Raw genomic sequence first — 15,442 nt, 5'->3', positions numbered from 1 at the left:
TATACCAGTTGAATATGTGAATACGAGTGTTTTAATAGACCAACACCTCCAGAGTCCGGGGAGATGCAAATAATGTACGGCCCGATAATGTACGGCCCAATAATGCACGACCCAATAATTCGTGTACATACTTTTTATTGGACACGGATTATTGGCCCGTACCGATAATGTACGGCCCGATAATGCACGACCCAATAATGCACGGCCCGATAATTCATGTACTAAAATCTCTTTGTTTGTACACGGATTATTGGGCCGTGCATTATCGTGGTTGTACATTATTGCCTCCCATAAAATCAAGGTTGAAATTGATGTTGGTTGAACCTTCATAATTTGAGAATGGCGAAATAAACCAAGCGCAAAGGAATAAACGATTTCATTCATATGATACAGTTGTATGTGATTTACTAAGACGCGAGTGTTTAAAATGTGGTGCGTATTAATACAATAAAGATTCTAGTTGGAATTGTAAATGTCAGAAAAACCAATCTTATTGTTGTTTTGCATTTTCCAGTTCTGAGTTACCAAAGGAATTTGAGAAAAACACCGAAGTTTTACCATTTACGAAGTATGGATTGTCCACATTACAAGATTTTTCGAAAGCAGAAAAAGACATTCAACATATAGAGTGGCTAAAAAAAGTTGGATTGTCTAATGAAGAAGTGAAACTATATCAAGAAAACGAAGCTGGTCTTTTAGATCAGCGCAAAAAAATTGAATCCTCTGTTTTGAAAACTAAATTGGATGAGATTTATAATAAAATAAATCATTTTCAAGCCTTTAGCAGGTGAGTCTTATGAACAAATACATTGCATATCTATGAACTTAAGATTCCATATAATAAGCATTTCATTAAATTACTAGCTGTTTCTTGCAACTTCACCTGCATGTAATCATATATTAAATAGCCTGTGTTACTTACTGATAAAGCAATTTTTTAATGTTGAAATCATTTTGAGTAGTTCTTGAGTTATTTCAATACATACAAAATACAAATCTTTCCTCTTTATAAGATTAGTATAGACATGCAGTATATAAAATTGTGCTACAACAAACAAATTTTTCAGTTCAAAGCAAAATACTGTAGCACCAAGTACTTCTACAAGTAAAAATGAACAAACTCGCGAAACAAAGCCAAAGAGGGCTCTTAAATTCTATCCTGAAAGTCATCCTATGCATGAATTGAAAGAAATAGAGGAAGATCTCTTTGGTCATTTAAGAAATGACAACATAATGCCAATAACAAAGAGAAGAAAGCTGTTAAGACGTCTGGAAAGAAAGAAAGAAAAGATTATCGCGCAACAAAAGCAATTACAACTTGTTACGACACACAATGAATCACAACCCTCAACAAGTAAGCCTGGGAGTTTGTGGGATGTAAAAGACATCCCAGAAAGACTTCCAGAATGCAGTACATCTAAGGGACTACCTAATACATCAAAAGATAAATTAATAGGCCCAAAAGCACAGACAATGTACACAATAAAAGATAATAAAATATTAAGATTAGAGCCAGTGCAAGATGAAGCGAGGGATGAATTCCGAGCAGTAGATATTGTGATGCCTGTGAATCCAGCGGAAGAGCAACTGCTAGAAGGAACTAAGATGAACCTGGATGATATCAAGGCTATGGACAGATTTAAGGATTATGAACCTGGGATACCATCAAAAGTACGTTATACATAATTTCGAAATTAGTTTTCCCGTCAGTGGGAAATTCATAAAACAAAAGGTAGTAGGGTAGTAAGTAATAGTAGGTAATGGTAGTAACCTATGTTTTCTCCCAGATTGACCCCATTTATGCCACATTGTGATCCATTCAGCAGTTCCAACTACAAATCCCCACATACATCCATATAAAATTTACTATTTATAACATTAGCAAGATTAGTATGATAGAAAGAAGTAGAAATAACCTGGCCGAGGTTGCTTAAATGTAAAATGCAAAATGCAAAATTTTAAACTTACCCCTAATACTACTGAGTGACATAATTTCATAATTTGAGCCATGTATTGACAAAATTAATTCTTTCATAATTTATGTGCTTTAGAATATTCAGGAACAGATAGGGCTATCAAATAATAAATTTGTCAAGTGCAATTTACTTTTTACTAGCAGAGAGATTATGTTAAAAATGTTAAGCCAAGTGTTGACTACTCCTCTATTTATATAAGAATCTATGGAGCTAGCCAATCAATAGTTTGTCTATAACAAAATTCTATAATTTACATTTCCAGGTGTTATATTTAAAGAACATATCTCCAGCGGTATCTGAAGAACGTATCTCTTTACTATTCAATCAATTCCTATTGGAAAATGGTGGACCCATCGATGTACGATTGCTCAGCGGCCGTATGAGGGGACAGGCTTTTGTCACATTTTCAAGTATGTAATAAATTTAACAGACATTTAATACATATAAGAGAAGTGAACTATTTTTTCACCTGATTATTTGTGTGTTCGGTACTATCAGTGTTAAGTTTACATGCCAATATATTCCCCAGTTTTTTTTTTAATTTGTGTAATCAGTAAGTTCCTTGTTGTTGAATAGTTTGATTATTGCATAGCTACCAGGCTGTATTTACTTTAAGAATAAAAGGTAATTTCTCAGGTGGCATGTTAGTTAGTAACTAGTTTGTAACTTTTTAATAGTTTCTTAAAAATATTTATAATAAGTCTGTTAAATAAACTAGTTACAATTTTGATAAACATGAAAATGAGAGGCAATTTAATTAGCTGCTGAATGGGAGTTGAGGGTGGTTTTTTACATGTTTTAATTAATTTAAAAACAAAAAACTGAAAATGGACCACAGATTTATATAAAACAAATTTCCGATTTCTGGGGCGTTATCGTCGCTTCGCGACAAAGCCCCCTGTAAAAATAAATTAAAAAAAAAATTGCCAATTATAGCCATGGTCTAAAACTGAATCTTAAATTACCTTCTGATCACTACTGTAACATATTATTTTTTTTAATAGTTTGATCTATGTATAGACATAACTTTTTTTTTAAATATCACTAGATTTTTGTTAATTTACTAATATTTCCTTTAACCATTCCGACTAAGCTGTAGGCTTGTGCTAGGATATGGTTCACGACAATAGTCGAATGGCGGCATTCGAACCCTCGACCGCAAGATCTGTAGTCCGTACCCCAAACTATTAGGCTATTGGCGCTTATTTGAATATTCAATACTTGGTAGTGGTAAAAAAATTATTAATTTGTCAAGTGTGTTTGACTTTACTAACAGTATTTTTGTAAAAAACTGTTCATAGCAAAGTGTATGTCTCCTCTATATATTTGAATCTCTTTGAGAGTTCCATTTTAATTAAATAAAAATAAAAACACCATAATACAATAAAATCATTTATTCCAGGTGAAAATCTAGCCATTAAAGCATTGGACGAAGTCAACGGTACAATTCTCAGTGGTCAACCAATCATTGCACAGTTTGGTCGGAACAGCAACCGCATCCAAGATAACAGATAAACATACAATTCTCAATTACACATTACTTTAGTATTTAAAATCTATTTATATTATCAATCTAATATAATCAAATCAATGTATTAATATATACTAAGATTAGAAATGTCTATGAAATTATGCTTACACTAAAATGATTTTTATTTCTAAATCCTTAGTTAAATCTAACAGTGATAGTAAAAGCCCTTATCTTCTTAAATTAAGTAACATACAATTATCACTATTGATGATTCAAAAGTTAAAAATGTATAGAACTGATGATAAGATTTGATAAATAACTTTAAACTGTCGTGGTTTTTACAAATATAATGGTCGTAAGATACGAGTTTCTTACCACGATTGAATTGTTTTAGCTCCCGATATTTCGGCACAGTTGCATGCGCCATGTTCACGGGCTGACTGTCAGCTGACTGTCAGCCCGTGAACCTAATTCCTATATATTTTGTCGATTCAACTAGCAATATTCGTGAGAGTCAAAATGGCGGGTGTAACTTAATCTTACTAATATAAGTGCGAAAGTTTAGATGGATGGATATTTGTTAGAATTTGTAGCCCAAACGGCTGAAGATCTCGATAAAATTCGGTATAGATGAAGAGGATAGTCTGGAAGAACATAGAGCCTACTCACTTTAGTTTTTATAATTCAACGCGGACGAAGTCGCGGGCGAAAACAAGTTTCATTATAATTGCGTTCTAGAGAAGGTACAATTTTTTTTGAGCGAGGTACATTTTAGGTACATTTTGTTAGTAAATGGTATAATTTAATTCGCTATGGTACATCCGCCATTTTGACTCACCAATATTCGTAAGACATTGGATAGGGGGCTGGTACCAGCTACTTCTTTGTTTCAAAAGTACAATCGCGGAAATCCTCCGTATTCCACTTATAGAAAAATTGCCATATATTATGGTGAGGGTTTTTATATTGCTTGTCAGATTACCGTAATAAAGTTATTTCGTCTTACACCTCATTCCAACCCAAAATATTTAGACTAAATTGTCTTTTATGCTAAAATGTAAATTCTAAAATATTTTCAGTGTAATGCTAAACTATATATTATTTAGCTATATAGCTTGTATATACAATCTACACTATCTCACAATTTTCAAAATAAAGAAATGGTGGCCATTTATGAAATGCAACATTTTTTTTTATATTATAAGGTGGCAAACGAGCAAGTGGCCACCTGAATCCATGACCATAAACATCCGCAATTGCATATGCATTGCCTACCTTTCATTGACGGAGGAGGAGACGCACATAAAGAGGACATTTTCCCCTCATATGTGTCTCGTCCACCATCAAATCCACTTTTTCTTCCCATCCTTTCCTGTTAAGAACAGGGTGGAAAGGGAAAAGGACTAAAATTAGGCCTCCGCCACCACACTCATCAGACAAAACATGGAATTGCTCCCACTTCACGCCTGTTTTCTGTGTGGTCGTGGTATTTCACCGGGCAAGTCGACCCATTCATGCGAAGATGTTAAAGTGGGCTCTACCACTGTCAAAAAAAAAACATTCTCGTTTACAAGAATATATTAACAGCGAACATTTTACAAACATAAATTGAATATTATTTATTTTTTAACCAAAAAATATGCCGATAGTAATTACATTTAACCTAAAAAAGAAAACATACATACCTTTATTTAAATTATATTTCACATCCAATTTTATCTTAAACTTACTTCTATATTTATGTTCAATGTTGACACTTCACAAACACTAGGAGTCAATATAACTGAAAACACTAGTATACAAAAACATAACGGATGTTTCTGTACATGTTTCGTCAATGTACACACTGTTCACTGTTGTTCCTTCGGCGAGGATTTGCGACGTCGTTTGACGACGCGCTTAGGTGACAATCATTCGCCCTCTTTCTTTACTTGTGATTCCTCCGCTGGAAAATTCAAATAAAAATATAAACAAATATTTATATAGTGTTACACATTTCTTGATAAGCTTTTTAATTAACAGACTAGCTTTTGCCCGCGAATCCGTGTACGTGAAATTAAAAAAAAAAACAAAAGTGTGTTCTATGTGTTCTTCCAGACCCTTTACATCTATACCAAAATTCGTCGAAATCCGTTCAGCCGTTTAGGCTACAAACTAACAAACATCCATCCATCTAAACTTTTGAATTTATAATATTAGTTAGAAGTTAGATTTTATAATTTTGATACTCTTTGATTTTCATATAGAATAGATTGCTAAGGTTATGTTGGTACAAGTCAAAACTTGGATTAATAAACATAATTGAGAAGTTAATAGATTTATTAATCGTTTTAATTTGCAACAATAGTTTTTAAAATATTGAATTGGAAATTTTAATTCATCAGCCAAATTCTATTATTTAATAGACATATTGAGGGGATAGTAAAAATGTCATACATTTTGTAGAGTTGCCATCTTGAAATCATAGTAAAATGCAATCTACAAAAATATCGTTATTTCTTAAATTAAGATGAAATTTTTGTTAATTCATATCTTCATATTCAAGGTTTTAAAAAACTTGCATATGGTTTACAATATTTGACTATCCAAATTTAATTCAAACCAACTAACATTAACAATTAGGGTATCTTTGCTCCCCTCATACAAAAACCTATACTCACGTTTGAGGTGGTGGGGGGCGGTATGAGGCGCAGGGTGGGGTGCGGGGTGTGGTGCATGGTGTGGCATATGCGCGTGCGGCATATGCGCGTAGTGCTCCCCCGTGTAGTAGTATCCGGGGGGGAAGCCGCTGCCGTAGCCGCCGTAGTACCGCCCGCCGTAGCCCGGTCCGTAGCCGCCGCCTACGAACGTAGCAGTATTATACAGGGTGTCCAGTGACATTCAAAGTTCCAAAAATAGGCAGAAAAAAAGTAAACCTCAAAGTACTTTGACTAAAATAAAATCGTAGTGTTTGTGCTTTAAACGTAGCCCTTTTCTGCCTATTGCGTTCGTAAATTAATTTATGGAGTATATTATGCATATATTTCGGAAATATGCATTTTCGTTATCTTAAACGAAAAAACATTTACGTTTCTAACTCACCACCATATGGGATACAAGCTAAGGAGACAGAGAACATCTGTCTATCTGTTTGTCTGTCTGCCTGCAAGTCAGCGTTTGTTCCGATTAATTTATTGGTAGGAAACTGGTGTATGCAAAAATGCATATTTTTTTAATCCACCGAACGCTAATTCCTAAAGTAAATATGAATTAAGACAATAATGTTACCGTACCCGGGGGCGGGGGCGGGCCGGCGTGGGGAGGTCCCTGGTGGGGCGGAGCGTTCGCGTTCGGCGGTATCATCATCGCTGTAATAATACAATAATCAAAATATCATCATAGCTGTAATAACACATACAATACTTTATTTCTCTTAATTGTTTTATTTTAGCCAGTAAGCTAGTAAGCTCTCGCACGCGACTCCGTCCGCGTTTTTTAAATTATTTCATTACAATGAAACAAACAGATTTTCTCTTTATAATGTTTACTAAACAAGCATATGTTGCTTTTAATTTTTTTTTATTGTTGTAACGTTCATTAGGCTATAAAATTAGTCGACCATACTAGAGAAATGAGACAAAAGTATGAGATTGAATTTAAAAGCTAGATGTATACCAGTATCAAAATATTCCGGTTATACATAAGTATAAGTTAGAAAGGTTAAAGGGGGTTAAAAAAACAAAGTTACAGTGGTGTGGCGGCGAGGTGATGTGCTGTGGCGGGGGTTGCGGCACGCCGGGGGCGGGGCCGGGGGCTGGGCCGGGCGCGGGGGCGGCTGGGGGCGTGGCCACAGGCTCTTTCGCTTCTACTTTCAGTTCCACTGGCTTCTCTTCTTTATCTATAAGAAAAAACATAAAACTCATTACATTCTATTCATAAAACTGGATATTATACAGGGTGACTAAACGTACGGATCAAAACTTTGTGGAAGAGAATCCCCAATAGCCATCGATTAAGCCCACAGTATTTTACGTGATTTTCTATATTTTTAAATCCCATTTTCTTTTGATTGAAATTTGCCTGTGCGTTTGATCAAAGCTTTGTGGAAGTAGAGGACCTAAATAGCTATTTATTTTATTAAGATTATGCCCAAAATATCGAGATTTTAAAAATCTCTTAATCCAATCGGCTGTATTGTACCCTTGCGTCCGAAATATGTGTTTTCAGTAATAATTTGTTATCTTACATAAGCCAACTAATTGGGCTTTCGTATTTGTTGCTTTATTTCGATTAACACTAATAAAAGAAGCGTTCTTATAGAAAATCGTGAAACAAAATGGGTTTAAACAATAATTATTGACATCTTCCTTCTATTTTTTGATCCATGTTATAAATTACCCTGTATATTTTAGTAACTTACTTTCAACTTCAGGTACACTAGGGGCAGCTTCAGCTGGAGGTTCTTTAGCGGCTTCTTCTTCAGGCTTGTTCAGCTCCGTGGTAGTGCTGCTGTCAGGCTTCACCTCCGTAGTGGAAACTTTATCCACTTGTGTGGGCGGGTTCGGACCATTTGCTTCAGATTTTATCTGATTTGTATCTTGTTCCATTGGCTGTGGAGTTAAACATAATATGAGTTGGCAAATCAACTTATATGCCCAAAATAGGTGAATATTTGGAATAGGTGTTCGTTCAGAGACCAGCATTTACCGGAACAGGTATTCGGTTTTTATAAAATTTTTAAAGCTCAAGCTTTATAATATTAAGACGTAAAGATAAGAAAAGACATCTAAAGTTAAATTAACCTTTGTTAAAATCATATAAATTGTAAGAAAATATTTGCTCTGGTCTACATTCCGGTCTGGATGGACCTTTAGACATATGTAACTGTGACCAGTCTGTCTATAGACATCTGCCACTAGAATAATTCTGCCAATAAACATCTGGAAATGGATTAAATCTGCCCATAGACTGCAGCTGTAGAAGTCTGTTGACAGACATCTGCAACGGTAATAAGTCTGATGACAGAAATCTGCAGCTGTAAAAGTTTGTTGGCCGACATCTGCAGCTGGAATAAATCCGCTTAAATATATCCCCATTTGAATAAGTCTGTAGGCAGACATCTGCGACCGGTGACTGACATCTAGAAGTAGAACAACTAGGCGATAGAGATAAAACTGGTAAATCGGTATACCTCCTCCTTTCTAGTGGAGAGATGAGATGCGAGGTGATAAAGCTGGTAAATCGGTATACCTCCTCCTTTCTAATGGGTAGGTGAGATGCGAGGTAATAAAGCTGGTAAATCGGTATACCTCCTCCTTTCTAGTGGCGAGGTGAGGTGCGAGGTGATAAAGCTGGTAAAACGCTATACCTCCTCCTTTCTAGTGGCGAGGTGAGGTGTGAGGTGTGGCGCGAGGGGCTGCGGCTGTCCGCCGCGCCTCAGCTGCTCCACGGCGCGCTCCACCATGCGCTGGAATGTCTCCTCGTCCACAGCTGGCTTGCAGTGCTGCCAAACAGGAATATACTGATCATACTAATATTATAAATGCGAAAGTTTACATGGATGTTTGTAGACTAAACTGCTGAACGGATTTCGATGAAATTTGGAGTCTGGAAGAACACAAAGGCTTTTTTTTTTTTACTTCCATTAAATTCTTACAAGACACTTTTTTTTTTAATTCCATGCGGATAGAGTCGCTAGCGAAAGTTAGTAAACAAATATATCTTTTGACCGACTTCCCAAAAGGAGTCATTAAATTCTTCTGTATTCTTATTTCTATCTTGCTAACTTCTTTTTCTAGAGAATAAACTTAAATATTTCCCTGATGTTGTGATAAATTTATCTCAAGTTACCTTCTTTAATTCTTCTTGGAATGTCTCACTGCTCTCAATAAACTTTCTCTTCTTTGCATCGAACTTCTCTTCTATCTGTTGTAATTCATCTTCTAATTTTGTCTGATGCATTGTCAATGACTGCACTTGTTTCTTCAAGATCTACAAAGAGAAAAAAAAAATCTTAAGTTTTACTATGAAATTTAAAAGAAAAATGGTCCTTTAAGTCGGATTTGTTTGAATAAACTGTAACTTTCTAAAAATACATTTTTAACTCCAGTTAAAATACTTTTAAAACTTATCAACTTTAAGTAGAAACAGAGTTTTTAAAATGTGGTCCTTCAAGTCTTCTTACTAATATTATAAATGCTTAGTTTAGATGGATGGATGGATGTTTATTAGCGTTTGTAGCCTAAACGGCTGAACGGATCTCCATGAAATTTGGCACAGGTTTAGAGCATAGTCAGGAAGAACACATAGGCTACTTTTTATCCCGGCAATAGTTACGGTTCCCGTGGGATTCATTAATTTAGTTTTTTAATGTTTACTCGATCATTCTGCAACGGTTCAACATATCTTATTGAAATTTGGCACAGATATAAAACAAAGTTTGGAGTACACATGGGATAAGCTTCATCCCCGAGAAATGTCCGGTTCCCGAGGGATAAGTAGCTTTTTGTAATTAATATAGTTCGTATGTTTTCTAACAACACGCGGACGAAGTCGCGGGCAACAGCTCGTAACATATAAAGATTGATTTATGTAAATGAGATATTTTAATACGCACTTGCATCCTAGCGGTAGTGACCACAGACCTGACGTCAGGCACGACCGTGTCTGAGAATATTTCATTTATAAGTCTATGGTTCCGTAGATATCGTGCGTATGCCACGTGCTTCACTGATAAACCCTCATCTTGATCTGAAAGAAATAAAGTTTTTTTTTCATAATTCTCTTCCATTCTATTCTATTCTGTTTCTTGTTTATGGCTCTCCTAACATAATTCTTTTGTAACCTAACAAATAGATGGGGACATAAATCAGGTGTTAAGATTGAATGTGGATGGCCACAAAGGTAGTGGAAGACCGAAGAAAGTATGGGTTATGAGAAAGAGGATATGCTTAAGGAAGTGGATTCAGATATAACGGCTAATAGAAATATATGGAGCAGCACAAACTGTGCCTACCCTCTGTAGGGAAATGGGTTGATAATGAATTCTTTTGTAACTTAATATATTAATTAGTAATATTATATATAGAATGTTGAAATCTAAAAGAAAACTTTAGAAGAAAAGATTTTTTTTTATTAATCCATCCACATAGTTTTTGTTAATTTGTAAAGTAAATATTAATATAAAAACCAAGAAGTAATTCGTTACCTTCTTCATCTTCCGCTGGTTGTATATCAATTCTTCTGTCTTGTTGCTGCTGTTCCTTCTGTGAGCTTCCTTTCTTGCTTGAGCTTTCATCTTCTAGATTACCTACTACTGATAAAATATGTGTTAACAAATATGATACAAACATTGATTTTTAATGCTTTTGTTTTTTTTTTTTTATATACATTAAACACAATATTGGATTAAAAAAATAGCTTTTTTTTGTATATCATTAATAAAATTACTAGAGTTAAGTTCTCAAATCAGAATTAAGGTATATTGAATTTTAGAAATTTCAATATACAACACAATTTGATAGGACTTTTTTTGAATGTTTTTTTGTACAAATGATTCATCAAAGTGACCTTGCTTACCTACTGCTTTGTTTTTCGCCGCGATATATGCGAGATACGCCGGCGAGTTGTGGTAAGCCTTCAAACTCTTTTCGTACTCAGACTAGCAAAAGTCCGTGCAATGTATGAGGTGAAGTGCATGTAGGACAAAAATGGTTATTATTATGTGCGAGTGTTAGTCACATGGCAAAATCAAATAAAAACATAGATTATATAATTGACATAGACAAGATAATTTTTATAATCTATGGTTGACTGAATAGCCAGTGTTTTCATTGACTTTTGTTTAGCTTTTAGAAAAAAAATTGTATTAAAGAAGTTAAGGGGGATTTTTTTTTTATTAATTTATAATATTATGTAACTCAGGATCCAATAGTTGTATTTATAATAAGTTTATGATATTAAGTTTGAATCGAGTCAGTTTTATTTGATTTTGAAGATTATAACATACTAAATGAAAAATGCATATATTATAACCAATAAACATAATGATTTTTTTTATAAATTAAACACCATTGATTTAATTTATAAAAACTACTATTTCCTATGATTTATAAAGTCACAAATATTGTGATTATTATAAACACATTTCCATCATCTACAAAAAAAAACCCAAAAAAATTTAACACTGAATTTGTTTATTTTTTTTTATTACTTTTTGTGTATAAGCCCGTATTATAATGAAGCTAGTGATGTGAATGCGTGTACACAAACAGATCCCAATGGTTTAGTGATGTACCAAATTGAACGGGTTCAAACCTCGTGTTTTGTGCGCCAACCACTGAATGTACGGGGGCGAACTTTGGTATGCTTTCATCATTTCTGTATACTGCGCCTATGCCCAAAATTATATTTACTTGCAATTTTTTTTTTATATGCAAAAAATTGTAATATTCCTAGTACTTGTTACACATTTTATAGAAGTCTGTCTAAAGTATCAATATGTCTATATTGATTTTCTCTTTACACATGCTTTTATAATATTTTCTTAAACAATTAAAATAAAACATAATGAATGATTTTTTTAAGCAATTAAAAAATTAACAATGCCGTAATTTTTTTTTTACTTAAATAAACAAATCTGAATAATTTCTTATTATATAGCGCTTTCTGAAATCAAAGTTATTCACTTATGGAGGTTGACCATTAACTCGACCATGACCCTCCAATAGAGGTTTCTCACATGTCCATGTATTGCATAAAACATTAAAATATTAATTTACCTTCTCAGCTTCATATTCATCAACAAATCCAGCTTTCTCCGATTCAGGTAAATCCCTCCACATGCCACCGATAATTCTGCCAATTTCCCATAGCTTCAGATCTGGGTGAGCAGCTTTCACACTGTCCCAGACACGACGAGAGTAACGCATGTACGGCATTAGTGGCTTCTCCGGAGCCTTCGGTGGCTTTGGTAGGGAAGAACCCTGTGTAGGATAGATTTTTAGATAAATATATGTAAACAATTATCAATATAACAAAATGATTATTAATTAATACAACAACTTTTTCCTGGTACTTTGTGGATAAATAAAACTTAAAACTAGCCTATGTGTTCTGCCTGTCTTCATTGAGATTTGTGGAAGTCATCCAAAGGTTCAAAATGTAGCATTTATTATATTAGTAAGTCAGAAGTAAGTATTATGTAGTAGTAACATTTGTTCAAATAATATTATAACTTACTAGCAAGTAAATGAATTAATATAGTAAGGTACATACTACACCAGATCCTTTTCCGATCTTTTGTGGCTGAAATCCAGGATGTGAATGCACGGTAGATATAAATGGACTGGTTTTATCATCCTTTGAGGCCTGCGTGGTGGCGCCCCCGCCCCCCGAGGTGGCTCTCCTTGCATTCTCTGCAGCGAAACGCGGTTGTTGTGGAGGCGGCCACCCTCCGAAGCCCCCGTGGGACACTGGCCCACCTTGGTATTGCGGGTGGTACTGGTATTGGTTATGTGGCGGTGCATTCATACCGCCTTCAAGCCAAGCAGCGGGGCGGCAATACAATGAAAGAAAAAAACAAAAAGCATAAGGGGATAGGACAGGAGGGAGGCGAGGACAAAAATAAAAGATAAAAAAACATAAATGCACTAAATCCAAAATTGTTTAATCAGTGTTTAGTATTAGGTTGAGCGAGCAGTCAGTAACAGCTAGTAATTGTTAAGGCACTAATTCAGCAGAGAATAGATAAGTAGTGTAAGAATGTATGCATGTGATTTTGGAAACGGAAAAATTTTGTGTGTGAATTAAATTTTTATACCCCATAAAGTACCTAAATCCGAATAGGATGAGATTGTGAAAAAATTTTGAATAGTAGAACTAAATAAATTCATTTTTACCTTTCATCATACCGAAACTCATTGGGGGTCCCGCAATCATGTAGTCTGTTTCAACATAATATAACATGAAACAAAACCAACAAAATAGAACTATATAAGTCTAATGCGTAAAGAATAATAAAAATTATAAGAAAAACATAAGAGAACAAGTTGCAGATGCAAACAATCGGACGAGATAAAGCGTAGAGAGCAGCATGCTGGTTTTGATACTGCGGTTAAATGTTACCAGCAATACCAAGAAGTACAGAACCTGCTAAGCTTGCATTGCAAGGACTCTAGCACTTTCATGTTAAATTCAGTTAGTAACTAACAACATTCTATAACATACATATCTAATTATAAATATTTCATTAAAATATCATATTTCAATAAAAAATAAACTAAGATATTTGTTTAGGGATTTTTAAATAAGGAAAAATACAAACGCGGATTGTTCTGCGGACTTGGCATAGACATTGATATGTTCTGTTTGTAACCTGGTGTTGCCATACGGAGAACTCAACCTAAAAAAACAAAACAAACATGTAAGATATGACTTGATTATTATATGACAATAAGTTAAGGTTTAATTTAGTGTTAGGAATGGTGGGAAATGGTTAAGACCCGACCTTTATCTTAATGTGATCCATTTACAATCTTCTAAACTCACTAACCCCAAGATGCAAGTTGCATTGCAACAGTGCCACTTTTGCTTATTACAGCATAAACAATGCAAACCAAAGCGACTTTTTTAAAATTGTAAGAGCTGTTAAATTAAACATATTTAAAACAATAATTTCCAAGTTTTATTTGCATTATTACATTAATAACAGAACTAACATATTGACATTTAAAAACCAGAACATTGGTACTCAAGGCTCAATAACCATTCTTGATACCACAAAGATTTAATGCCGGCGTGTCTTTAAATCAATTAAAGTTACTTAAACAATATCTTACCTGTAAGGTATAAAAATGTAATTGGACTTTAGAAACAATATCCTTTGTATGTTTATATTAGTATTTCTTTAACAAAAAGTTGGAAACGATAGCGTCACTTTGCCATCGCATTTGATTTTGACAGTATTTTATTCCGACATTTTGGTTATCTGTCATTTGATGACCACAGATTATTAAGAATTAAACTTAGGCAATCTAAAACCATAAAGCTTATAGATGTATTTGATGAAACGTCTTTTATTACATTTACCTTATACCTTAAAAAAGGGGAAAATCTCACGGAAAATAAACATTTCCCATGATCTTGATGAAACTTTTATGAAAAGTGTCTACTTTTTCGTTGTTCTGAACCTGAACTAAGTGATAGTTCGGTGATTTGTATTAGGTCTATCGTTTAAAAGTAACGTAATTTCCGTAGCAATAGGTTAAAGTCTTTAGGTGTAATAATAAGGTCAAGTATGAATTATTTGATACGATGATTGTTTACGGAAGTTGGCAAGTAACAGTCTCAATAGTTGCCAAATCAGCGTAGGGTTTGGTCCACTTGGATTGAGATGTTGAACTATATTTTCCGTTGCATGACCAAGTGGCATTTTGTACAGGGGCGTATCTTCAAATAGAACTATATTTTGTTTCGATTCACGGTCTATGACCTCACTATGATGTAACGAATGAGGCTATTAAAGACAAGTAACAAGTAACGTATTATTTTACAAGGTTTATTTTGCTTTAATGATCAGCTATTGTTTGTTGAACACTGCATGATGTAAGTACCATTACATGACATAGGTGTCATCTTTCTTATAGGATAGATGTCTAAATTTTTAGGCTTTAAATCTTAAACCTCGGAATTTAATGCTAAAGCTTATTGCTGTCTCGAACTGGACTGTGGCCTGATTGATTTGGAGCGATAATTTTTCTCGTTTGAATTTTTTCTTTAGACTTTAAAGGCCGGCGCATCTGTAGTTCCTCTGTTGTTGCGGTTGTCCATGGGCGTCGTTGACCACTTTAGTGTTCCCGCCGCTCGTTTGCCTCCTTCTCTTATAAAAAAAGACTTCTTCAATTTTATTTCAGTAATCTCTTTTCTTTTCTGATAGTTTTAGTATCAATTGAACTTAAAAATCTCTCGGCTAAGATAAGACGCAAGAGCGTTGGACCAGTTGTGCAAAATAAAGTTT

The 15,442-nt window shown here is 34.4% G+C and overlaps 2 protein-coding genes across 8 annotated transcripts; one reads left to right on the top strand and one right to left on the bottom strand.

The window, feature by feature from the left end:
- Positions 1-261: 261 nt before the first annotated feature.
- On the top strand, positions 262-3,797 carry LOC106105610 (RNA-binding protein 41-like). Its single transcript, XM_013286028.1, has 5 exons — positions 262-432; positions 515-787; positions 1,068-1,671; positions 2,239-2,386; positions 3,379-3,797. The coding sequence occupies exons 1-5, from the start codon at positions 428-430 to the stop codon at positions 3,489-3,491; spliced, it is 1,143 nt and encodes a 380-aa protein (XP_013141482.1). The 5' UTR covers positions 262-427; the 3' UTR covers positions 3,492-3,797.
- A 1,340-nt stretch (positions 3,798-5,137) lies between these two features.
- LOC106105559 (SWI/SNF-related matrix-associated actin-dependent regulator of chromatin subfamily E member 1) lies at positions 5,138-14,399 on the bottom strand. 7 transcript variants are annotated; one of them, XM_013285948.1, is made up of 15 exons: positions 14,265-14,399; positions 13,751-13,828; positions 13,326-13,370; positions 12,703-12,962; positions 12,207-12,410; positions 11,743-11,818; positions 10,634-10,741; positions 10,043-10,176; positions 9,277-9,417; positions 8,795-8,929; positions 7,847-8,036; positions 7,175-7,324; positions 6,720-6,794; positions 6,108-6,287; positions 5,138-5,392 (listed from the first exon to the last, which is right to left on the bottom strand). In XM_013285948.1, exons 2-15 carry the CDS (start codon positions 13,812-13,814, stop codon positions 5,358-5,360), a joined length of 1,797 nt encoding a protein of 598 aa, XP_013141402.1. In that variant the 5' UTR covers positions 13,815-13,828; positions 14,265-14,399; the 3' UTR covers positions 5,138-5,357. The 7 variants fall into 7 exon arrangements, with proteins under 7 accessions (XP_013141402.1, XP_013141403.1, XP_013141400.1 ...); XM_013285949.1 differs by having other exon boundaries at positions 10,634-10,738; XM_013285946.1 differs by lacking the exon at positions 11,743-11,818 and adding an exon at positions 11,005-11,086.
- Between the last annotated feature and the right edge of the window lie 1,043 nt (positions 14,400-15,442).

Source organism: Papilio polytes, unplaced genomic scaffold, assembly GCF_000836215.1.
Source record: "Papilio polytes unplaced genomic scaffold, Ppol_1.0 DF822845.1, whole genome shotgun sequence".
In the NCBI taxonomy this organism is placed as follows: domain Eukaryota; kingdom Metazoa; phylum Arthropoda; class Insecta; order Lepidoptera; family Papilionidae; genus Papilio; species Papilio polytes.
This window is presented reverse-complemented; position numbering and strand designations above follow the sequence as displayed.

Excerpts from the sequence above, each read along its gene's own strand:
- LOC106105610 (XM_013286028.1), top strand. Across the intron at positions 788-1,067 it reads CATTTTCAAGCCTTTAGCAG|TTCAAAGCAAAATACTGTAG; the intron begins GTGAGTCTTATG and ends CAAATTTTTCAG. Across the intron at positions 2,387-3,378 it reads GGCTTTTGTCACATTTTCAA|GTGAAAATCTAGCCATTAAA; the intron begins GTATGTAATAAA and ends CATTTATTCCAG.
- LOC106105559 (XM_013285946.1), bottom strand. The coding sequence starts at position 13,814 with ATGGCAACACCAGGTTACAAACAGAACATATCAATGTCTATGCCAAGT. Across the intron at positions 10,177-10,633 it reads ACCAGCGGAAGATGAAGAAG|ATCAAGATGAGGGTTTATCA; the intron begins GTAACGAATTAC and ends TATTTCTTTCAG. Across the intron at positions 7,325-7,846 it reads TAGTGTACCTGAAGTTGAAA|ATAAAGAAGAGAAGCCAGTG; the intron begins GTAAGTTACTAA and ends TTTTTCTTATAG.